The 25,099-nt window shown below is 53.3% G+C and overlaps 1 protein-coding gene across 2 annotated transcripts in view; it reads left to right on the top strand.

The window, feature by feature from the left end:
* The window catches only part of PCNX2 (pecanex 2), a 306,841-nt gene extending 282,386 nt beyond the window's left edge, over positions 1 to 24,455 (top strand). For both annotated transcript variants that reach the window (XM_044239352.1, XM_044239353.1), the window contains exons 29-34: positions 12,333 to 12,477; positions 12,989 to 13,219; positions 13,731 to 14,005; positions 14,679 to 14,863; positions 21,763 to 22,211; positions 23,560 to 24,455. In XM_044239352.1, the coding sequence (XP_044095287.1) occupies positions 12,333 to 12,477; positions 12,989 to 13,219; positions 13,731 to 14,005; positions 14,679 to 14,863; positions 21,763 to 22,211; positions 23,560 to 23,733 (1,459 nt within the window). In that variant the 3' untranslated portion in view covers positions 23,734 to 24,455. The remainder of the gene's footprint in view (positions 1 to 12,332; positions 12,478 to 12,988; positions 13,220 to 13,730; positions 14,006 to 14,678; positions 14,864 to 21,762; positions 22,212 to 23,559) is intronic.
* Positions 24,456 to 25,099: the final 644 nt, after the last annotated feature.

A 25,099-nucleotide genomic window follows, 5' to 3' on the forward strand; every position in this document is an offset into this window, starting at 1 on the left:
CCGTGGCCTTGAGGGCCTCTGAGGAGAAGGTCAGCACCTAGGACGTCAGAACGTGTGACTCTTTCATTGCCTACATGTCCGAATTTTCTGGTTTTCTTCAAGGTGAGAAATGCTCAGTGACTTACCCATGTGAGTGCTCAGTGAAGCCCTGTCCTAGGAAGTACCCCAGGGAGGAGCTCACTGGCTTCTCCCGCCACACTCAGCCTCCAGCAAGGCCCCGGCGGTGCCCTCTGTGGTCCATCGTCCAGGGCCTCATTTGGTGATGGGAAACCCAGCAGGAGGCTCCGGGGCAGGCTTTGCAGAAACAGGATCATGTGGTTGCAGCAGGAGCCCCTTATGAAACTGTAGGGAGGAACTGTAAGGAGGGAACGCATTTGGGGAAGGGTTTTGGAGGATTCTGGAATCTTCCGAAGACTTCTGGAGTCTTCAGAGAGTCCTAGCATCCAGGCAGGTGGTGTTTTGTTTGATCCATCTGAAGCTGGTTTAAAAAAAAAAAAAATCCCAAATTTTCTGTACAAATTGCAGATAAGATGCTTTGAGGATTTGTTCTTTCAGTTCCCACCTGAGCACAGTTTGCAAAGACTTCTTCTCTCTTGCTCCTTGAGGAACTTGTTGCATGATTCCTGATCGGGGTGGGTGGGGTGGGGGTTTCTTGCCAGGTCAGCTTTATTTGTTTTTTTTTTTCATGATTAAGCACCAGGCTCACCAGCTGCTTTTTAAAACCTCACGTTGATGGGATTTTCTTTGTCTCAAACAGTTTCTCATACTCCATGTCGCCTCTGCTCGTTCCAAACCTAGTGATGAGATAAATCTGGGAATAATATTCTCAGTGCTCTGGGGAAAGCTCTGATTATCTGGGACTGATTCCCTTTACTGAGCGGTCCCAGAGCACAGCAAAGTCTGACAGCGCGCTTCCATGTCAGCCTTGGACTAATAAAGGTGACAGATTTCACAGACCGGCCTGGCCCAGTGGTTCCGGGGCCTGACGCCCACAGAGTTCTGACTTGTGTGAGGGGCAGGGGAGGGACGCGGTGTGACGGGAGGTGGGACGGAGCGCGACGGCACCCCCAGCTCTACTTTAGCCGAGCAGCTGTGCTCTACATTTTATATGCTAGAATTCAATAAATGGTTTTGCTTGCAAAAAAAAGAAGAAAAATTCCATAGTTCAAAAAAACGTTTTAATGTAATTTTTATAGATACAGTTAAATGGCTTTCCAAAAAAGCTGCCCCAATTTATAGTCTAACCAAGAGTGTTTTGCCATATCCTTACTAATGCTGGAGATTCGGTCTTTAATTTTTCTAGTCTCATGGGTGAAAAATTATCTCATTCTCGTTTGAATTTGCATTTCTATTATTAATAGTGAGGGTAAAGATCATTTTACATATTTATTGGCCACATATTTTTTCTGTGAATTGTGTTTATGTGTAAATTGTTTTTATGTGTAAATTCTATTTATGTGTATTACCCGTTTTTTTATTAGGCTCTTACTGATTTTTAGGAGGTATTCTCATCTTATGATCTTAATATATGTTAAAAATATTTTCCATCAAGGTACACTTGTCTTCTATCTACTACCCCTTTTAAAAAATTATAATTTCCAAATTTTGTGTCTTTCTTAGTAGTGTTTTTCTTTCAGCTTCAGGACATAAAAATAATAGCCCCTATTTCCCTCTGATAATTCTACACTTTTACTTCTTTCCACTTAATTTTTGAGTCTTATTGGGTCTTGGGATTTGATTATAATCTACTTATTAGGTAATTACCTACATTGTTATATTTTCATGGAGTCTAGCAGAGGACACGAGACACGTGGGTCAGAGAAAAAGGACTTTATTTCTCATAAACAAGGGCAGCATAAGATTCAGAGTGTTTGGTTCTCTTCCCTGGCCCCTAAGACCCAGAGAGCACCATTTTCCATGACAGGAGAAGAGCACTTAACTCAAGGAACCAGCCATTTTGTAGCAGAAAGAGATGCCATTTCACCCCTTGAGGATTCTCACTGGAAACCTGGCCCAGGGCAATGGCCTGGATCTTGCCTTCTGGGCAAAGCAGTAGGATCTGTTGGAGAAGGAGCCAACTAGACTACCAGCTCCTAACTAATCAAGTAGAATGTATTTTCATACATGATGGGAGTTAGGGATCCATTTTTCCCCCCAAGAGGATAGCTAATAGTCCAATACCATTTGCTAAGTAGCTCATTAATGATGCAGTCAGTGAGTTAAAAACACCACTAATTTGAAATACCACTTTTGCCATATTCTATATTCCCATTCATAGGGGGTACGCTTCTGGATTTACAGGTCTGTTAAAGTGATCAATCTGTCTTATAACAATAACATACTGTTTGGTTTCCTAGAATGATAATGTCATTTTGATATCTGAGAAGTCTAGTCCCCCTGTTTTTGCTTTTTCCTTGTTGTTTTGTGGTGGGACCCCTTCTTGCTCATGTTCTCCTCAGGTGAAATTTAGAGTCACATTTTTATAAAAAGTTCTGTTGGCTTTTTGATCGAGACTGTATTGAATTTGCTGCTTGAGAAAAACACAAATGTCATTCAGTGACACGGTGTATCTTTGCAATCATTCCACTTTTTTAGTGTCTTTTAGTAAACTTTTACCATTTTTTTTTTGAGATTCTTCGTCTCTGAATGGGTTATTTCTAGATATTTTGTAGGTTTATTTTGATTGGGCATAGAATTTTTCTTTCCTGTCACATTTTTAATTGGTTATAATGCTGGCATATGGGAAGGTGATTTCTTTTATTATTTGCTCTCATTTGGGACACGCTTATGAACTCTGTTATAAACATGATATTATAATTAATTCTCTTTGATTTTCTGGTGGGAAGACATATCAGCAAATAATGATGGTTATGGCTTTTTTTTCTCCCCGATATTTATCTTCAGTTCTTTTTCTTCTTACTTAGGCTATGACCTCCAGGGCAGTGTTGGAAATGGGCATCTGTGTTCGTTTCCTATTACTTCGGGAACTAATTACTGCAGACTTGGTGGGTTAAAGCAACATAAATTAATTATCTTAGAGTTTAGGAGGTCAGAAGTCCAAAGTGGGGTTCACTAGGCTAACATCAGGGTATCTGTTGGGTGGCGTTCCCTCTAGAGGCTCTGAGGAAGGGCCCATGCCCTGTCTTAAAGGCTGCCTCTTATTCCATCTTTCCAGCCAGCAGGACAACATCTTCTGATTTCTGTCTGACTCAAACTCGACTTCTTCTGCTTCCTTCATTCCCTCACGAGGATCCTTATGAGTACATCGGGTCTGCCCAGATAGTCCTGGACAATCTCCCCATCTCAAAATTCTTAATCACATCTACAAAATTCCCTCTGCTGTTTAGGGTAATGTGATCACAGGTTCCAGGAATTAGGATATGGACACCTTTGGGACCCCTTATTCTGCTACCACAGCATCCTTGCCTTAATCCATGTATTACAGGGAATAAGCATAACACTTTAGCATTAAAAATTAAGGTTTATTTTAGGTTTGTAATAGACATTTTATCAAGTTGGGGGGTTTCCTCCCCTTCCTAGCTCACTAAATGAAACTTTTATCAGGAAAGGATGTTAAATTATTTTAAAATGTGGGAGCATAGATTCAAATGATATTCTTCTCCTTAAATCTACTAATGTAATGACTTACATTAATAGGGTTCTTCATTGCTGAAATAGCCTTACAATCCTGAGATAACCTCTATTTGGTCATGTTATATTATTCTTTTTATACAGTGATGAATTCAACTTGCTAATTTTTTTTGAATGGGGGAGGGGGAGGAGTGCAGAGGAAGAGAGAGAATCTTAAGCAGGCTCCAACACCCAGCACAGAGCCCGTTGTGGGGTTTGATCTCACCACCATGAGATCATGACGTGAGCTGAATTCAAGAGTCAAGATTCTTAACCGACTGAACCACCCAGGTGCCCCACAAATTGCTAATATTTTATTTAGTGTAGTTACTTCTGTGTTCAAAGGATGTGTGGCCCATGACCTCTGTGTGTGTGGGCATGTGTGCAATCTACCATTATGTCATTTTAAGATCAGGAATATGCCCTTAGCTATACTTGATGAAGCCTCACAGGTCATTCTCACATATTTAATGTTAAAGAGTTAACAGAGCATTTTCAAACTCTGACTCCCCAGAGGGGTCTTACACAGCAGCTTAGCATAAGTCATAGGCTCTGCTTTATTTGATGGATTTGTTGGCAAAGTATTGTTGACCTTAAGACCAGGAACACAGCACGATGGAAATCCTCAAGAAATAAAAACGTGTACATGCAAAACTAGAAAGAGTAAATGGAGAATCAATTAAAACGATATGCTGAATGCAAGCGAGCCAGGAGCACAAGCATATTATAATGTCTTAACATAAAATATCGATGTGTTTTGGAGACAGAATGGATTAATATGGATGTCCCAAGCAAATACCAGTAATTTTTTTGGATTTGGAGTTTAAGGCCCATTTGGTCTGGAGAACTGTGTCTGCCACTGAAGAAAGGCACACATCCATAAAGAGATGCTTTAGCAGGAAGTCAAAATAGTTTCACTGACCCCAAGCTAAAAGATAGCTTGATTGCTATCATCTATTACACGAAAGGTGGAGAGCAGATCCTGGCCAATGTGCCATTTATAGAGATAAAGGTGAGAAGATGGCGGCATTTTATAGCAGCAACCTGTTTGCTCGAAGGAGAAATCTTACTGGCTCTTGGAGTAGACTAGGGTTCCAAGAGGATGGAGAACCCCAAGGTCAACAGTCTTGAAAAATGCTAGACAAGCCAGCCATAGATGTGCTGTGCCAAGCCCCATGCAGGAGACAGGGAGCCCTGACATGTGGCCTATGGCAGGTCACTGTTGTGGTCTGAGGTCACATATGCCATTTGCCCACCCTTCTCACCCACAGCGGACAGAGGAAAACAGTGTTCTTCAGAATTCCAGGACATGATCTCAGTTTCTTCTCCCAAGCTTCCAGTAGAGATGATGCCCAAACGAGGGCCACATGTCCTACAGGATCACCTTGTAGAACAAGATTGAGGTCCCCTTGCTCGGCTGTGGTTGGAAACTCAGAAGCCAGAATCTAGGAAAGAAAGAGACAAAGTAAATACAATGCAAGATCCTGACTAAAATCAGGACTATCCAGCTCAGCTCGGAGGGTTGGAGTGTATAGAAAATCTGCAAATTTATAAGTTAGAAAAAGGAGCAAGCATTTCTGGGACCTTGGGTTGTGATACTACGTGGGACGGTCTTCTTCCTTGGCCTGGTGTAGGGGTTAAACTCCGTGGTCCTGGCTCCCTTCCTTCTCTGACATGGCTGGACATCTTTAGGAGACACCCAGATTCTCTGGTCCCTTATCTCAGGATTCCCTAGGAAGCTTGGTCAGAATATAGACCCCATTCCCCCTCACAAACCACCAGCAGAGGAGCTCCAGGAACTGGGTCAGAAAATCTACTTTTGACGTTGAACAGTTGCCATGTGCCTGATCCCTGGGGTCCCTGGGCTGCCCCAAGAAGCACTTTCACTGGCTAATGGTAGTGGCCCATCGATATGGAGGCTCAGAAGCACAGAGCGTTGGTGTAAAAACATCATGAGGTCAAACGCATTTTTAAAAAGCTTTTCATCAGGGGCGCCTGGGTGGCTCAGTGGGTTAAGCCGCTGCCTTCGGCTCAGGTCATGATCTCGGGGTCCTGGGATCGAGTCCCGCATCAGGCTCTCTGCTCAGCAGGGAGCCTCCTTCCTCCTCTCTCTCTCTCTCTGCCTACCTCTCTGCCTACTTGTGATCTCTCTCTGTCAAATAAATAAATAAAATCTTTAAAAAAAAAAAAAGCTTTTCATCAAATCTTGCCTTTTAATGATTTCTTACTTGGGAATTACGGTTTCATCATTTGTTCGGGATTCAGTTGAAACGACATCCCTGAAGGCCGCCCCCTTGCTCTCCGGTCATGAGGCGGGATTCTGCAGCATAAACATCCCTTTGTTTACACCTGGAGCTTACGCTGAAATGCGACGAAAGGTAGCAGGGAACACTTATGATGTGCTCCCTGCACACATACGGGAGCAGTGCTCCGTGCTCGACGCGAGTTTATACACTGTCGAGGCTTGAGAGAGGATGAGGTAGGTAGTTACTGGCTGGAAGGCCCAGGATGCGGAGGAGTGGCCGGCTCAGTGTTTCACCACAGTGGGGGCCCGCCCAGCCTCCAGAGTCTTCTCATGACCTCTGTGCCCCCTGAACCCCATCTGTCCTGTAGGAAATCCTCAGAGTGCCCTCATCCCTGTGGCCTGTGTTCCCACCTTCCACACACCCAGGCTTCCTTCGTGGACGGCTTGTCCGTGGCGTGTACCGCTGAGAGCTGCTGAAGGTGCCTGCGGACGCTCCTCCCGGCTCCTGAAGCACGCAGCCCTCTGTGTTCAGGGATGCCTCACCCTCTGGCCTGCACCTTGCTCTGTCCTACTGGCTGGGGCCCTCTCTGGTGGGAGCTGCTTCTGCCTGCGCTCTCAAGTCTCCCGCTCTCTTGAACTTGACTTCTGCATTTTTCAGGATTCAGGCATGGGTCCCAGGGAGCAGATGAATGCTGGACACCGGGGTGGATTGGTTCCCTCCCCCGCACCGAGATGTGTCCTTTTTCCTCAAACTACACGTGTGCGTCCACCCAGTCCCTGACGTAAGGAGATCTTCGCTGGCCGCTCACCCAGGCTTCACATCTCCCTGAACAGGCTCCATTTTAAGGATGAACACAGAAAGAAAGAGATGATAATGAGGTTGAGGGACTTGCCAATATCAACAAGTATCAGAGCCAAAATTGAAGCTTGGGTTTAGGTTTCTGGCTCCCATCCCTCCAGTTCTTCTGGGCCATATGCTGCCTTGCCATGTGGTTTCTGAACTCTGAAACCGAGTGAAGCACCTTGATCCTACCCGAGGGATGCCGTTGCTTGCTGTCAGCATGCCCTTCAGGTGGCAGGTCGCTGGGATCCAGACCGCAGGCTGGTTTGATCCTAGAGCCTATGATAGACTAGCTTCCTGGGGAAAGCGTGCATGAAAGCATTCTTAATACAATATCAATTCAGGGTGCGTGCTGAGTATATACACCAAATTGAACTTTCAAAAATGACTGGCAGCTGACCTCAGGAGGACGAGGTGGGGTTGACTTCAAGAGCCGGTTCATTCTGGGCTGGTCGGTATGAAGATGGCTCCAGCTGCATGCTCTCAGAGCAAGGGTTCCTGGACGGGTGGGGAGCCGGAAGGCAGCCATGGCTTTGCTCCGATGTGTCTTCAGAGGGATGAGATACAAGTATTTGTTCCCATCTCGCTTACCCTCTTTCCTATCCCTTTCTGGCCTGTTTCCTTTTTTTGTTTGTCTTTTTTTAAGATTTTATTTATTTGACAGAGATCACAAGTAGGCAGAGAGGCAGACAGAGAGAAAGAAGGAAGCAGGCTTCCTGCTGAGCAGAGAGCCCGATGCGGGGCTCGATCCCAGGACCCTGGGATCATCACCTGAGCCGAAGGTAGAGGCTTTAACCCACTGAGCCACCCAGGCGCCCCTGGCCTGTTTCCTCTTAAAGGAAAGGCTACAATAATACATCTCGTGCAAGCACCCACGCAAATGAGTTGAGCTAATGGGATGGAAAGTGCTTAGTAATCCACAATCCACCAGGAAGATGGAAAATTATCCGCCTCTGGCTCACTTGCTTAGAGGGATGCTCATCACCTGGACTATTCTTGTTCGTTAGTGTGTGTGTTGGGGGAGGGGCTCTTTAGCAGGAGAGTGTGGCCGGAGTGATGGAATTAGCCACGAAAGCCGGGCAGTTGCTGAATTGCACAGAGGGAGCAAAGCCCACAAAGGCATGCTGGGCTCCCGAGGTGGACGTGCTCTCGGAGCCTGGAGTCCCGACTGAGGGGGATAGGCACAGCTCCCTCTGCAGCTTCGTTACTAATCAGTAAGCATGGGCAAGCCCAGCCCGCAAATCACACTTAATTGTTCGCATATGGTCTACCAGCTCTCCTTTAATGCGATGCTCGGCGGCAGAAGGCTCTTCGCAGGGCTGAGCTGTAAACACACAGTCTATGGCCTGTTTGGAAAGGAGCAAAAAAGGAACAAATTAGTCATTGTTCTAGGGAGCCCACTGTGAGTCCTACAGAAACTACCCGCCATTAAAGCTGTTTCCCCCTGAACCCTAAAATTCATTAAGCCTGGATCCAAGATTTCATTGTCCAAAACTGGAAATCTGTAACCTCCCATGGAGCTTTTTCTCAAAAAGAGCAGGCTTCTCAGCAGAGGCCTGATAAAACTTCAGGCTGCGTGGCTCTCTGCTGTGGGGGCCAGCCCATATTCTAACCTGCCTGACTTCACCCCAATAGGTGCCAGAGCACACCACTGCCTTTCTTCCCCCCACCCCCCGCCCTGGTTGTGAGATACGAAAAGGTCTCTAAACGTCTCCCGGGGGCCCAAATTGCCAGCAGTTGAGAACCAGTGAGAAGAGGGTACAGGTGAGGGGCAGGCTGAACCCATCAGTGATGTCAAGCCAAAGTGGGGCTCAGGGGGATGGCAAAAGCAGCCTCGGGCCCGAAGGGAGCCAGGAGGACCCTTCTGCAAATAAAGAAAGCGGAGTTACAAGAGGGTGAAAACAAACAGCCTTTGTTTCAACTGGCTGTCCTCATTCTGTCCTTGCTAGGAACGATGATGGCGGAGGCGCTGAAATGAGCAGTACTAGTTAAAGCATAAACCTCGGGCCAGGTGCACGCTAGCAAACTGGCAGGGGCTGGTTCTGCAAGGGACAGCCAGCGCCTCAAGCCAGAAAATAGCATTTTCTAGAGGGGCTGGGAGCAAGGGTGCTTAAGAACCAGTGAGCCCAGCCTCTCATCTGTATGTATCGCCAGCAGTTATGTCTTCGTTCAGAGGAAGCTGGGTCAGGAACCAGAAAGACGAGCACGGGGGAGTTTGGGCAATCAGAGAATCCGTGGAGACCCAGCTCTGTGGCTGCGGGTGTCTGTGGGGCTGCAGAGTCATGCCGAGGCGGTGGCCGGCACATCTGTTGTAACGCGCACACGTACAAATGCATGTGCCGTGGAAAAGGCAAGATCGTGGCTCTGGTCCTTGGCCTGGGGAGTGTGGGTGGAGGCCAACAGGACAGGGCCCAGGGCCAAGCGGGAAGCAGTGCAGACACACTCCCTCTAACGGAGTCAGCTGGAGGGCTGGGACGCTGGGTGTGTCCTCGGGTCCGGCGGCGAGCTGTTGCAGCCTGAACAATACATACTGGTCTTTTCCCTTAAAAAGTGCACTCAAGCACCAGCCGCTCATCGTGGTATTAAGAGGTAATATTTTTCTAGTGCTCTTTTTGTTGACATCTGAGCCCGCGTTTAGTGCCTGGAAGCCCAGGCTTGTCTCAGCACCTGGTTCTCACATGTGGATATGCATCTTTTTTTTTTTTTTAGATTTTATTTATTTATTTGACAGACAGAGATCACAAGTAGGCAGAGAGGCAGGCAGAGAGAGAGGAGGAAGCAGGCTCCACACTGAGCAGAGAGCCTGATGCAGGGCTCCATCCCAGGACCCTGAGATCATGACCTGAGCCGAAGGCAGAGGCTTAACCCACTGAGCCACCCAGGCAACTCGTTATGCATCTTGAACACATGATTATACCTCTGTCAGGTTCCTTCTGAAACCCAGTCTGCCTTGGGCCCCTACTTCATCCCGCACATCTGAACGCAGTTGCCTCTGCACTGGGGGACTGCCTGGCTGACAGCCTGTTTCGCTAATATCCCAGGTCAGGTCAGGGAGGGCTGGAGGGGGAAGGGGTGGCTGTTTTGTCCCCATGAAGGCCAACCTTGATTGAGTCAGATATGGTTGTCTTTCCCCATTCCAGCTGTTGGCCTGGGGGGTGGGAGCTCATCCTCTCTCAGTGGAATCTTAAAAAGACAGAGCAATATGAAGCTCCAAATCAGAAACGTGCCGTAGGTGTCCCAGAGCCCAGCTCTCTGCTGCTCAGCGTCTTCTCCAGCCCATTACTCCCCTCTGCCTTCCTCGGCTTCATTCTCTTAAGGATGAGGAAACAGCTTTCTTTCAGGACGCCATTACCTTTAAGGCAGTAGGGATGATACCGCCAGTCCAGTGGAATTCTAATTCGGGCTTTGTTTCCTACACCGAGAATTATTTCAAAAGAAGAGCATTGGCGCCTGGGTGGCTCAGTGGGTTAAGCCGCTGCCTTCGGCTCAGGTCATGATCTCAGGGTCCTGGGATCGAGTCCCACATCGGGCTCTCTGCTAGGCAGGGAGCCTGCTTCTCTCTCTCTCTCTCTCTCTCTCTGCCAGCCTCTCTGCTTACCTGTGATCTCTCTCTGTCAAATAAATAAATAAAATATTAAAAAAAAAAAAAGAAGAGCATTAAGTGCGACAGCATCACTTTCTCCCCCCAAAATGACAAGTAAAGTGTCTGTTGCTGGGGGACTTCCCGAGTAAGGGGAGTTTTCCCTCCTGAGGAGTAAGCAGCCTTTGAACACCTGCGCTGAGCACGAGAGCCTGGCACCCGGAACTCCTTGGTCACCCTCTGGTCTGCAGAGGCCCCTCTGGGTATCTGTCAAGTCCCTTAATGTTCCATTGCCACCAAACCCGTCCTATGTCTGGAGCAGTGTTTTGTCTTCCTATGTATGCAAGAAACATGGCATTCTGAACCTTTTCAGAACAGCTCACCCATGTTCTGCCACTTAGCTGTCCCTTCACAGTGCTTAGCCCCCATCTGATGACAGTGGCATTTTCGGACATTTTCAGCTGACAGCTTCCCCGCTGGCATTCGCCCTCTGCAGCCCGGCCCTGCTGTCCTGCAGCTCTCTCCTAGGTGCCTCCCAGGTGGTCACTAAAGCTCACAGCCCAGGAAGTCTTTGTTCTGTGAGGGGAGAGCCCTTTGGGAAGGCTGCCTCCTGGAACTCCTTCTGGAAAGTTCTGGGCTCCGCCAGACCGCAGCACCCCGAGCCCCACCTGCCTAGACCTCAGCTGCTTCCGTTTCCCACAGTCTGCTCTGACTCGAAGCCTCGGGGTTCCTCTCCAGAGAGTTCCAGAAGGAAATTAATGATAGTGGTACGTTTTGCCACGAAATGCTAAAATAGCAATCAGTGGAGCGATTTCCCTGACGTGCAGGTCTAAAGGGCTGCGCCGCGAGCCAGCTTGTTAAGTTCTCGTGAACAGCCGTCCTGTGACACTCTGCTTCTCACACGTTTTCCGGCTCATTCTGTCCTGGTTCAGCCCTATCAGGGCTGCTGCTGCTCGTACTCGCCTCCTAACTGCCGCTCAGGGATCCGAGAGGCCAGGGCTGTTGGACGGAGTCTAACAGCAGAAATAAAGAAGAACCCTCTTCCTGTTCCCATTATACGGGACCCGTTGCCTTTCCGAACCAGGGTGCCCGACCGTCATCCCAACTGTAAAGTGTCCAGACCATGGAGGATTTCCCTTGGGAGGACGCTTGTGTTCGCGATCCTGGCGGTGCTCAATTATGTGCAGGGAATGTAGGCAGGGCAGGAAAGACCTCGGAACATGACAACCCAGAAAACCCTTCAGTCATTCATTTTATTTTATTTTTTAAAGATTTTTTTTTTTTTTTTTTTTTTTACTGGACAGACAGAGATCACAAGTAGGCAGAGAGGCAGGCAGAGAGAGAGGGGGAAGCAGGCTCCCCGCTGAGCAGGGAGCCTGATGTGGGGCTCGATCCCAGGCATGGGATCATGACCTGAGCCGAAGGCAGAGGCTTTAACCCACATTAACCCACCCAGGTGCCCCCAGTCTTTCATTTTAAACCCCCCCACTCCCATGACGCCTCTTACACAGCCGTTCACTGAAGGCTGCGGCTGGGAATTGGACATGCTCGGAGGGTCCGGATGACCCATCTGAGATCCCACTGGGTTTCGTTTCCTTTCCACACCATGGTAGAATCCAGTTTGCATTACAGAGTAACGCAGCCTGACTGGGATGCTGAGAACACCACAAGCTCTGGGCTGTCCCCAGGGGGCCCTGTCAGCTCCCCCTGCCCCCCCACCAAGGAGGTCTCCGCTGGGGGTCCTGGAACAGACCCCCTGCACGTGGAGACGCGGTGACCAGGACCTGCACCGTCACTCTTGGAGCTCAGCACGAGGGGCTCCCCGTGGTACTGAGGCTGGCCGTGACGCCAGGTGTCGGGAGGGTGTGGACGCGGGCTGTGGCCGGGCATGGGTGGGCTCTAGCTCGGCCCACCTTTGAGAGGCATGAAAGTCATTCCTAACAGCGCAGATGGGAGCCTCAGATCTGGCTCCGAAGGGCAGGCTTCCGAACGCGGTTCAGGGTGAGCGAATGGTTAAGTCAGACTCTGCTTTGCAGCCTGGATTCCTTCCTGTATGGCCTTCATGCCCTCTTCAAAGGTGACTTCAGGATCACAGCACGAGACGAGTGGGTCTTTGCTGACATGGACCTTCTGCATAAGGTCGTTGCTCCGGCCATCAGGATGTCCCTGAAGCTTCACCAGGTAAAAAAAAAAAAAAAAAAAAGTTAAAAAGATAAAAATAAATCCATTTTTTAAAAAGAAGTTTCGAAAAATCCTTTCTCAAGGGGCAAACAAGACCTTTCAGGTAGGTCCCTTTTCACGGCATGACCTATGTGAGTGGGTGTGTCACTTGGAAACTAAACACCGAGGCCACCCAGGTATCCTTGACATCACCCAGCAGCCACTGGTCCCCGAGAGTGGCTAGGAGGCGGTGATACTCTGCTAGGGCAGGAAAGGAACTGGCTGGAGAAAATGACCTCTCGGGTGCCTGAGCCCAAGCCACAAAGCTGTTTCCCTGGGCACATTCTCCTGCCGCTCAGGATGCGGGAGGAGAGTGGGAAGACAGTCCACACAGACGTGGGCTTGGCTCTTGGAGTCATCAGCTGGTCGCTGTCTGGACACTCACCTCCGCTGCACCCCCCGTCCCCCCTGTCGTCACCGCAGTCAGCTCTCTGGTCCGCACTGAGCCCGCAGTCAGACTTCTTTCCCCCAGGACCAGTTCACCTGCCCTGACGAGTATGAAGACCCAGGGGCCCTCTATGAGGCCATCCAATCCTTTGAGAAGAAAGTCGTGATCTGCCACGAGGGTGACCCGGCCTGGAGGGGCGCCGTGCTGTCCAACAAGGAGGAGCTGCTCACCTTGAGGCACGTGGTGGACGAGGGCACGGACGAGTACAAGGTCATCATGCTGCACAGGGGCTTCCTGAGCTTCAAGGTCATCAAGGTACAGTGGCCCCACCTGCCGGTTGGCACTGGTGCTCGCATCCCTGCACCGGCCTCTCATGCAGGAACGTGGTCTTAGAGGGGGAGCTGTGGGTCAGGAGACCAGGGTCATTCATGGGGTTTGGGCAGAAGTCCTGGCAGACACCCATGTAGATGAGGGTCAGGATCTGACTTACTTGTAAACACCTTCTAGTTCTCCAAACTTTCAGATCTCTAGTAGCCTAGTCCTGGACCCGAAGGCTTTCTATCCAGTATTTCTTCTCTTTGTATCACTTCCAACCGCTGGGCCGAAACAACAGCTTTCTCTTCACCCCATTTCCGCACGGAAGTGGCGGGACCCGCATCTTCTAGGACCACTCCTCCGGCCTGACCGCACAAACAGCTTAGGGCCCGAGCGGTGTGGTCCCCGATGTTCTGGCCCGCAGCCCTGCTCATGGTCTGGAGCGTAAAACCAGCGGACTGAAAACAGGCGCCGTCATCCACTCTCCTCCCTGTTCCTTCCCAACCCGCAGGTTAACAAAGAATGTGTCCGTGGCCTCTGGGCCGGACAGCAGCAAGAGCTCATATTCCTTCGGAACCGCAACCCGGAGCGTGGAAGCATCCAGAACAACAAGCAGGTCCTCCGAAACTTGATCAATTCCTCCTGCGACCAGCCTCTGGGGTACCCCATGTACGTGTCCCCACTGACCACGTCCTACCTCGGGACCCACAGGCAGCTGCAGAGTGTCTGGAGCGGCCCGGTCCCTCTGGACAGCATCAGGACGTGGTTCCTGACCAAGTGGCTAAGGTAGGTCTTTCCCACCCAGGCCTTCATCCAGATGCTGGGGAGGGGGCCCCGGGGTGGTGGTGGTATGGAGAGCTCCCTGACGTCTGGTTAGAGTTTGACTGTTGACCAGCATTTCCACGTTCGATGGAAACTGCTCTCTCCCAGCGGCCCAGCAGATCATTTGTTTCTGCGAGTGGTTTCCGATGGTGGGAAACTCACACCGGGGAAACTCACATGGATGCGACTGTTCCTCACGCTTGCCAGGGCTGGGGTCCACTCTTGTTCCTGCAGAGCAGCCTAGGCTGGGGGTCCCTGGGGGTCACAGAGCACAGCTGTCAGGGAGACCGGGCCTGAGCCCCGCCCCCACAGCATGTGGCTCTCGTCCCATGAGCCCTCTGCCTGCTCGTAAGAAGGTCTGTGGTGAGCCGGAACGGAAGGAGGGGTGGCCAGAGGGTGGCCGAGTGGCTTAGCTCAGGCCTCAGAGCCTGGGGTGCTTCCGGAAGGTCAGGGCTGTAGCTCACTCATCCCAGGGCACTTGCGTCTGGGAGCAGGAGCGCCCCCCCGCCCGCCTCCCTGGTGCACTGCTCATCGGTGGAGCATGGTCTCCCACCCTGACCTCGACATGGGTGCAGTGGGGCACAGGAGGGGGCAGAACTGTCCACAGAGAGTGCTTGAGGCCCCTCTCCCCTCACAGGGTGCGGAAGGGCTGTGATTCCGGCCAGCCAGGTACCGGTAACATTGAAGACGTGGACGGGAGGGCTGCCCCCTCTGCAGGCAGCAGCCGCGCTCCCGGTGGCGAGAGCCAGGAGAGCAGCACGGAACAACCCAGAAAAGATGGGACCCGCCACTGGTCGCCCCGTGAAGGGACACAGAAGACAGGTGGGTGCAGCAGAGCCTCATAGGTACTGATCGAACCTCCTTGGGTCCTAGTGACCAATGTCACGGGTGATGCTGTCCTCCTAATGCGTAACGGCTCCTTCTTACAAAAAGAAAAAAAAAATCAGGATTGGGCCAAAGGATGCAAGATGACTCTACTTGCAAAAAACTCTTAGACTGTGGTTTTTATTTATTTATTTTTAAAGATTTTATTTATTTATTTGACAGAGAGAGAGAGAGACCACACGTAGGCAGAGAGGCAGGCAGAGAGAGGGGGGAACAGGATCCCCACTGAGCAGAGAGCCCGATGCGGGGCTCCATCCCAGAACCCTGAGATCATGAGCTGAGCCGAAGGCAGAGGCTTTAACCCGCTGAGCCGCCCAGGTGCCCTAGACTGTGGTTTTATCCTTTATCCTTTTCTTGTCTGTTACCCTAGCCAGGCATCTGTCCATCTGTCCATCTGTCCACTGGCAACGCCCTCCCCTCCTACATCTCTCTCGTCCGGTGGCCACTGGATCATGTGTCTTGTGTCTGGTGGATCCGTAACTACCGATCCAGACTGCTGTGCGCATCCCACAGAGTGGCTCGTCCCTCTCTGAACCTGTGGGGTGCAGACAGGACTCCTGCTCCCCTATTCCGGCTCCTCTCTGGCTCCCCCCCGCCCCGTACACCTGACATTCAGAGCATAACAAGAGCAGGGAGGGGCACCAGCACACGGGATAGAGGCGGCACACTGGTCCACGTCTGGGGTGAGTTTAAAGTCTAAAACCGCTTTTCAACTCATGCCCACCTAGTTAGGCTCAACCAGATGGATGAGGTTCTAGAACCCATGCCACTGGGAGGGGGATGGGGTTTGGAAAGGGGGCACTGAGGGCTCGCAGAGGACATAGCAGGTTGATGGATGCGGGAGAAGCAGGTGCTCTGTCCTGATTCCTGCCAGCACCTCGGTGCTGGGCTTTGCCCTTCACAACCTGGGAGGGATTTGGTCTCTTGGCCTGTGTGCTTCCTCACCATCCAGAAGCCTTCGTTAAGTGCCTCTGTGTGGCTGTCCCACAAGCCAACTCTGCACCCAGCGAGTTAGCAGGGAACAGTCCCCGCCTCCTGGAAATGCCCCGACAAGGGTGAGGATTTCACTGCAACCGGATTTACATAAAACACGGGCAAGACAGTAGATAGATGATAGACAGAAGGGCAGATAGATAGATAAAGACAGACGGACAGACAGATGGTAGAATAATACAGATACATAGGGAGATAGAGACACAAGTGACTAATGGACGAACAGTGAGATGAGACAGAGATGGAACGACGGGAGCTAGAGAGGAAGGAAAGGAGGAGGCAAGGAGAGAGGGAGACAGAGACGGGCGGCGGGGCAGAGCGCCTGCTGTCAGCTCTTCTTGCCTGGAACCACCTGCCCTGAGTGGAGCAGAGCCCCTACCAGCCCGAGGCCCCCGCGTGGGGACAATCTTCCTGCTTTGTTAGCACGTGTTTTATGGCATGAGCAATGTTAGGTTTCAGAATCACTGAAGCGATTTTCCAGATGGAAAAATGCAAGGTGGCTTCCAAGTGGAGACGGGCCTGTGTGCTCGGCACATCTGTCCGGGTGACTTGTCTGCACCAGTGAAAGTCTAGAGTTCAGGGGTGGAGGGTGGGATTGGTCGGAGGTGCCCGAGCTCTCGAAGAGATGGAGGCGGCTGCGCCGGCTGAGCCTGGGACTCTGTGAGACGCCACGAGTAGAAATGCTGCTTGGCCAGGCAGACATTAGTGTCCCTCCCTCTGCCCAGGACCCAGACACCCTGGGGAGTGACTCTGCTTCCCATTCGCAGCCAGAGGCCTGCAGCTGGGAACACAGATTTTTGTGGCAGACTTTGGGAGTAGGATCCTCCAGAGTCCCAACCAGCTGTTAGTTTGTCATCACTGGTTCTTAGAACTGCTCCTACCAAGGCCACTCCTGGCTTTCTCTGCTCTACAAAGTACCAAGGCGGGCCGGGGACATCACCCACGGGCCTTGGGCTCCCAGCCCGTGTGACCGTCAGTCCCTACCTGTAGCCCAAGTCCGCTTCAGGCTCTGAGATCTGCTGTCGTCCTGTTCAGGGGCTTGACAGCCCATAGCCAAGCACCAGTGGCTTTGAAGTCACCTGGCTTGCTGTTGTCCCCTCCTGTGCACCTGCCCACAGGCCCACCCCTGCCACAGTGACAAAGCATAGTAGTAACAGCCCCCCCAGCCCCAACCCTCACAACTGTATGGTGCTGTCCTACGTGCTTTCCAAGTGCAGAGTCACTGGTCCTCCCCGTGACCCAAAGAGAGAGGCCCTCCCTGGACTCATCTTGCTGCTGAGGAGACGGGCACAGAGAAGTCACTGCTCAGTCACCCAGCAGAGCGATTCAGACAGACCCAGGTGAGATGAGCCTAGAACCTGCCATCCTAACCACCGTGCACGGTCCCGTCACTCTAGCCCAGGGACGTTGCGTCCCCTCATTGAGCACCGCCTTGTCCCCAAGCCCAGGATCCAGCCGATGGAGCCACCATCCTGCACCTGGCCCAGCTCTCCATCTGTGCCACGGTCTGGGTCCCCACCAGGCCTGAGCTTGTCCTGTCCCCAGGCTGTCAAGGGCTCTCAGTGGGAGTGGGTCAGCTTGTCTGTTGTTTCTATGGCTCTCTGGTCCTGTGGGGGAAGGCGTGCAGGAGGAGGACCTGAGGGGGGCCCTCTAAAGTGGTGGCTAGGTGGCCGCTCAGGTCTGCGGTGGCCCCGTGCTCAGCAGGGTGGTTCCCTCCCCCCACCCTAAACTCTGACAGCTGAGTTCTGCCACTCACTGAGGCTTCCCTTAGAGCTAGACCCTGAGTCCTTTTCCCAAGCGGGACCTCATCTGTAGGCAGCATCTGCTCTTCACAGCCCTGAGCAGCAGCACCGGGAGCTGCTGATCCTGTTGGCTCATCCTTGGTGCCCCAAGGCCCCGTCAGAATCCCACCAGGGCCCAGCTTCACATCTTTCGGAAGTTCTCCAGGAAACATAGTTGTGGACACACTCCTGGTGATGCCTTGGGGACATGCCCCTGGCTGCACAGGGCTGGCACAGTCCTGGGAAGAAGGGGGACCCCAGAGGGCAGTTGAGGACCAGAACCCTGGTCTCCCGCAGGCTGCTGCCACTCCCAGGGCATCCAGGCTGTGGTTCTGGAGGCAGCCAGGGTCCCCAGCTAGTCTGCGGAAAGGTCCAAGTTATGCAAGGGGCCACCCTTTCCAACCATCTGGAGTAGCGCCCCCAAGGGGGCCCAGGGAATTGAGCGAAGCTAGGGGTCCTGGGTCCCAGACAAGAAATGGCAGGGATCACCCCTTAACCCCCTCCCCAGATGAGCTCTGGCTGATACAGGGAAATCTGGAGACATACTGGCGTAGCAGATGCCCCAAAAGGAATCCAGGAAGGCCCAAAATGGGTACACAAGAGGGGACAACCTGTCTCTCCCACACAAGACGCAGACATCTTTCTGTGCCTCCTGCCCCCTGGAAAAGTTCAATGTCAACTTCTTTCTCCTACCACCATGGTTGAAGCCATACAGGGATATCTGCCACCTTCCAGTGAGGTCCTTTGCACTTGCTCGCTCCCTGTGGGCAGTACAAGGATGGGACCCTCGACTCTTCTCTCCCCATCCCTCAGCAGTTAGAAACACGTGCTATCTTGTAAGCAGCATGTTGGAGCCCCAGGACCCAGAGCACCAAAGCATAGGACGGTGAGAGCTTCCTGAGGTTCCAGTGCTGTGTACCCTTAGCATCTGGTAAACAGCAAGGACCGGGAAGGGCCCACGGTGTGGGGGGGAAGTCACACCCAGCTGGCCCTCCGAGGACTGGCCGGGACCCCTTCTACCCACCTTCTCCTTGGCCAATGGCATGGGCACTCAGGGAAGGTTTCTGGCTCAGGGCACGTTTTCCATTCTGAAGCCGTGTGTGTGCAGTAGCTCCAGGGTCGCAGGGACAGGAGGCCCGGAGAAGGAGTCGCCCTCGGGGAGGGGCAGCCCCACCTGGCTGGCTGGCCCTGCCCTGGGGGCTCCGACCTGCTGCTGCGATCATTCCACGAGGCACAGCCAGTGGTGGAAAGCCACCCAGCCGCTGTTCCCAGTAGGCCAGCATTTCCTCATTCCCTAGTCCCCAAGGGTCCTCCCGTGGGGCTGTGGCTTCTCTGGCTTCTTACCCTCCTGCACCCACAGGAGTGGAGAGCGCAGCTCCCAGAAAGGAGTCAGGAGCCTGCCCAGCCAGCGCGAGGATAGCCATTAGGCTGTTTGCCAGTCAAGGGTTGGTGACTCCTGCGCCTGGATCTTTCTGGCCCCTGGAACAGCAGGGAAATCCCTGTCCCAGCTTCCCTCCCAGAGGACGCCCTCCCGTGCAGTGAGGGCCTGGGGCAGCCTGCAGCTGCACATCCGGGGTCTCAGCCTCTCGGGCACAGCATTTTCTAAGCTTCCCAAGTAGTCCTAACGGCCAAGGATAAGTCAGTTTTGCAGGCTGGTCCCTGCTGTCCCTTACTGCCAGTCCGTGTGCCGAGCCTATGGGGATGATGCAGTCATTGTCACTGCAAGGGAGCTGGGAGGGCGGTGGCCTGTACCACACACTGCCACAAAGCAGACCGTGACCACCACGTGCTAAGCGCCATGTGGGAGGGAGGCCCCGGGGTCTCGGTGGGGGCCGTACGTACTCTCTGAAAGGGCACGACCGAGAAGCCGAGCTAAGTAGCAGTGATGCAACAGTCTGAAGCGTGACTGTGAACCAAATTCGAAGAAAGGATCTTGTTTCATGGTGTCCAAGCTCAACTCTGTACCTGGGGACCCAACTGCTCCTTCCGTCAGTTCCCAGCCAAGCGTCCCCATCCTGGGCCCTTGCCAGACTCCCAGAGGCCTGGGGTCCCGCTCAGGCAGGAGCCCTGTCCCAGCCCACCACCCTGTGCGTCTGCACTTCCCAGCACTCCCCATGCAGCCTCAACTTTGGCCCAACAGCCTGCCATCTTCTTGCCTTGCTACGAAGTAGACGTCCCAGCTAGGAGGGGACTGGTCCCCCTCCCAGCTGGGGGAGGCTAGTGACCTCCTTGCGGAGGGCAGTCAGGAATTCCCAGCTAGTCTGAATCCCAGACTGGCGAGGAAGACACTAGCCTTCAGCTGGCGAGGACATGAACCACCACCTTCCAGTAAACCAGCTGAGATGAGAGAACGGCACTGGCTAATGAACCACGAGAGAGAATTTGTCTGGTTATTTCAAAACCCAGGTTCTGAGGAGATTTTCTGGGGAAACACTCAAGATCTGATACTGATGTAATTGGCAAAGGAAGTTCGATGATCAGATGACGATCCTGGGCAGCACACGTGCCCCTGCATGGTTTGCTTACTTGTTCCACTTGCAAAATTAATTCAGAAAACATCAAGAACCACAGTAACAACAGAGAGAACAAAAAAGTCTGAAGCAAGGAATGGGGGGAGGTACCCCTGTCTTGCCTCAAGCATAGACCATTCCCCTCTGACACGTAGATGAGTCTTTGTCCCCTTGTTCCTGGAATTAGCTGGGAAGCTCCCCGACCAGGTACGGGCGGTCTGTGATCCAGCATCGAAACCACGGACTTGCGGGTAGATGTGGAGTGTTTCTGGACAGCAGTCAGCGGGACCGGGTAAATCACATGCAGATGCTCAGCCTTGTCAGACTGAACAGACTAACAGACCACGGGCTCTGCTAGTTCTGACCGGCAGGGTCCCTTTTCTCCCGTTTTCCCTCCGTAAGAGTAACTCACTCAGCTCTGCAGCAGGGATTGGCCAGATGCACCCCTGCTCCCTGGGAGAGCCCACGTGCCCCGGGCTGCCCACACTCATCCTGCGGGGCTGCGAGATGCACCATGAGGGGCATCCCCCTCACACACCATGGTCCTGGCCAGTGGGCAGGAGGCAGGAGAGACTGGGTGGGACCCCTGTGGGGAAGGGGCACCCCGCCATCCCAGTGTCCACACCACACTAATGTCCATGTGAGGCAGAGGGCCCTTCCCGCTAAGAAGCCGCTTGGAGGTCACTTTTCGGGACCTCCTCTAGACACACATAAGTATATTGGAATCACCAGGTGCACAATCAGTCCTATAGGGTGAGGCTTAATGTGAGAAAATGCATGGGACGGACCTCAGGGAGGCCCACCTGTTCAATTCTGTTCTTATCGATTGCCCGCCTAACTGTAGGAGCTTCAGGAGACATGGATAAGGCAGCTGGTAGAACTGTGACCTCACTGACCGCTCCCTTCAAAGTGACAGCTGGACATTAGTGCCCAGTGATTCCTGAGGCTTAAGTCAGGAGCACACGCTTTCCTCCCCCGCTTCTTTGTAAAGTTGCATGGGCAGGCTCCTTCTCCCCGAGACATGGGCAGGACTGAGTCCTTGGGGCAGCCCAAACCCTTCTGTCTTGACAAGCCTGGACATGGGCTGGGGACAGGAGGGGCCCTGCGGGGAGCTGTGGCTGGCAAGAGGGGGCCAGGGAGTGTGTCGGCACAGGCCTGGGCTTGGCCAGTCACGTCTGTGAGGGGCCTGTGTGAGGGCTTCTTATTTTAAGACCTTGATTTTAAGAAAAACTTTGGCAGAAAACAAAGGTTCAACCGGCATTTGGCTCAGCCCATCCCCTCTTACCTTTTTAAGGCGATTAAAAATGATAAGAGCCTGCGTGTCTTCCCTTTATACTGCCGATCGCATGCATACAGGGTCCAAGGTCTGGGCTCCCTGTGGCAGTGCTTCCCACGCGCCCTTGGACTGCCGGGTGCCCTGGGATCAAGTCCTTCCATTCTCAGGGGCCCCCATGGGGCCATCCTGGCCCTGACAACAGTGGACCTCGCTGCTTAGACCTTGATGCAGGTTAAGCCCCTGTGCTCTGGCAACCTGTTCTGCTTTCTTTTAAAGGCAGGAGGAAAGGCAGGAGTCAGTCTGTCCAGGCCCATGCAGCCTTAAGCCAAAGGCCAGCCACGCTGAGCTCATCCGGCCCGATCGTAGAAAGCCACCAGGCCTTCCTGCAGACATCCACGTCAGTCCATGAGTTGGCCCAGAGGCTCTCGGGCAGCCGGCTCTCCCTACACGCCTCAGCCGCGTCCCTGCACTCACAGCCCCCACCCGTCACCACCACGGGCCACCTGAGCGTTCGAGAGCGGGCCGAGGCGCTGATCCGTTCCAGCCTGGGCTCGTCCACCAGCTCTACCCTGAGCTTCCTGTTCGGCAAGAGGAGCTTCTCGAGTGCCCTGGTCATTTCTGGACTCTCTGCTGCGGAAGGGGGCAACACCAGCGACACCCAGTCGTCCAGCAGCGTCAACATCGTCATGGGCCCCTCGGCCAGGGCCACCAGCCAGGCCACACGGGTAAGGGGTGCGGCCCACCGGCCAGGGCAGGCGTGCGGGTTCCTGGCCTGATGCCCCCCATCCAGCTGCCTGTAGACTCCCATCACCCCATCCACGGGGCTCCCAGAGTGACAGGTGCCGGGCAGTGCTAGACAGGAGGTGTTCTGGCCGTGCTCAGAGGCAGACAAGACCCACGTCCTGTAGGTGATGAGGTCACGGCTGGCGGCACTGAAGGGGGCCCGAAGCCTGTGCTCCGCAGACCAGTTATCCCGAGCCCTGAACCACGGAGGGGAGCGGGCATGTGCTCCCGCAGCCACAGCGCGGCATGTCCTACTTCGGCCTCTTTTCACATCACTCGGGCCTGAGGGAGAGGAGAGGACACGCCAGCACTGCAGTTAGACCCCCACTGATTCCGAATGCCGATCGCACGTCTCAGCTGCCGAGGGGGCTTCCACTTCCATGTATGCAAACATCAGAAAAAGAGAGGTTGAGGGACTCCCCTAACGACTTGGGCTTTGTGCACAGTCCACGCCAGCTGAGGTCAGCTCACCCTGGAGCTTTGTTGGCGGGGAGCAGGAAGGGAGTAAAGAGACCCCCAGCACTTGCCTTCCATTCTGCGGTCAGGAGGGAGAACGGGAGGCCCTGGGCAGACCCGGGTGTCACACTGGAGGTCTCGTGTGCCCCTTCTGCGTGCTCACACCTTCTCCGGCCAGAGACTCACGCTCTTTACAGAGCACGAGGGTCACCGCCTGCCCAGCTTCAGTTCGCGGTTGGTTACGTGGACGTGGATGATGGGGCCACACCCACAGGGGAGGCCCACAGGCAGGGGCCAAGGGCAAGCAAGGGAAGCTGCTGACTTCCGGAGCTTTTATGAGGTTTAGTTAGGTCACAGCACGTGTAAACAAACTTCCCTCTGTGATTCCATTTCCTCAGAAAAAACCTACAAAATCACACGTTTCTGCTACCTGCCCAACCCGTTTAAGTATCTGTGGGTGTGCTTCTGGGATTCTGGCATGTTCTCGCTCCCTCTTTCCTGCAGGACAATAGGGTCCCTGGCACTCTGGGCACTGGCATCACTGTTCGGGCACCAAGCTGCTGGAACCCAGGATGCCTAGACTGTGTGTCTTACCCGAGGGCCCGTGTGCCCAGCACGTCCACATCACGGGGGGAAAGTCCCCATGTTCAGAGCCCCCAACCCACCCCGGCATGGCAGACTCATGGCTTCCTTCCTTTCGGTGGAGGCCAACCCCTTGGGCCCCCACTCCCACCCTCAGTCCCCTGCCCCGTGGGCGGGGTAGGTCAGCCCCTGCAGCAGTGGGCCATGGTCAGAAGCGCCCTTACACGTTTGCTGCCTCTCCTTTCTCTCCAGCACTTCTCCGAGCCGTGTGAGGCCACTGAGGCCACCGAGCAGGGGCAGCATCATGACTGCCATCCGGCTGGGGCCATGGCAGAGAACGGGGAGCTGCTGTGCAGGAGAGCCAGCCAGGAGGACATGGGCCTGGACGACACGGCCTCCCAGCAGAGCGCTTCCGACGAGCAGTAGGGACGGGGCTGGCCGGGGGCCCGGCTCTGCAGCCACGAGCGCCGCTCTAGAGAGCAGAACGACTGTACCTCAGGTTCGCACAGGAGGTTGACAGCACACCTCCCTCCCCCACCCTGACGCCGCTCCAAGCTGCCCCGGAGCTCTCGGGCGGGGCACGCACAGCTCCCAGACTTTGAACATTCTAACCACAGCCATGTAATCTCCGAAAACAGCTAGGCTAAGTAGAGCACCTGTCCCCTTCCTGCCCTGCAGAACATACGACAGCTGCATGTGAACCGACGGGCGTTTCATACATTCCCATTAACCATGTTCGAGAAACGGACAGCAGCACGCGTCCTGCCAGGTGCCGGTCAGAGGCGGTAGGGCTCCATCTCTGCATAGAGAAAACCTCACCTTTTCCACCACGTTACGCAGATGTTAAGTACAAACCAGCTTTACTGAAGCCCGGTAGTGCATGCAGTCGTGTCTAAAGTATCCCACGCAAGACCCAGCGATACTAGCGACCCGAGGGCAGACATCGAGGCCTGCGGGAGCACAGAAAGCCGTTCAGACTCACAGGACGCTCGACCGCACTCACGCGGTTTCCCACGAGCCGGGCCTGGGCTGCCCGGCGCACCTGTCCACTTGCAGGAATGTTTGCTTGTTTTCCAAGCCAAGCCATCCTTCCCATGTCACAGAACACACACACACCTGTGTTTTTGGAATTAAAATGTTTACAGTTACTGCTGTGTCCGGTTGTGTGAGCTCTGCTGCATCCCTACTGGGAGAACGGTGTTTGGGCAAATTCTGGGACCTTCCCCGAGTGGAACCCGGGGAAAGCAGAAACCTGACTCCTTGTGGATGTACGGGAGGGTGAAGGGGTCCTGAAACCCAGTCTGTGAAGAATCGCATCACTGAACCAGCCCTTCTGGGGATGGTTCAGAGAAAACATAGAAATAGTCATTTTGGAGATATTTCTTCAAGGTATCTATGATTTGAAGTGTGGGGACTAGGGGAGGGCATGGCAGAGAATTTCTTTCCCCCTGGAAGCAGATGGTAATTTTTTTCCCCCAAAATAAGAATTGCCAATTAATAATAATTGGCTGTGCAATCAGAGACACTGCATTATTCTCAAACCAGCCAGCCCCAGAGATGCAAAGTTGGTTACTGACTGAAATGCAGGTGTCTCCAATGAGAGGCTGCTGGCACCTCACTGCACTTCTTGAAGTCAGCCAGACCTAACTTGGCGGGCAGTCCCTGAAATCCTCTTGGGCAATCTTACAGCCAAGCCCGAAGGACTAAATGGCTGGCCTTGAGCTGTGGGCATGGCCTTCCCACAAAGGGCATCTCTTTGAATTAAGTCAGCCTTTTGTGGGCCGACCACCCC

This window comes from Neovison vison, chromosome 2 (genome assembly GCF_020171115.1).
Source record: "Neovison vison isolate M4711 chromosome 2, ASM_NN_V1, whole genome shotgun sequence".
Taxonomy (NCBI): domain Eukaryota; kingdom Metazoa; phylum Chordata; class Mammalia; order Carnivora; family Mustelidae; genus Neogale; species Neogale vison.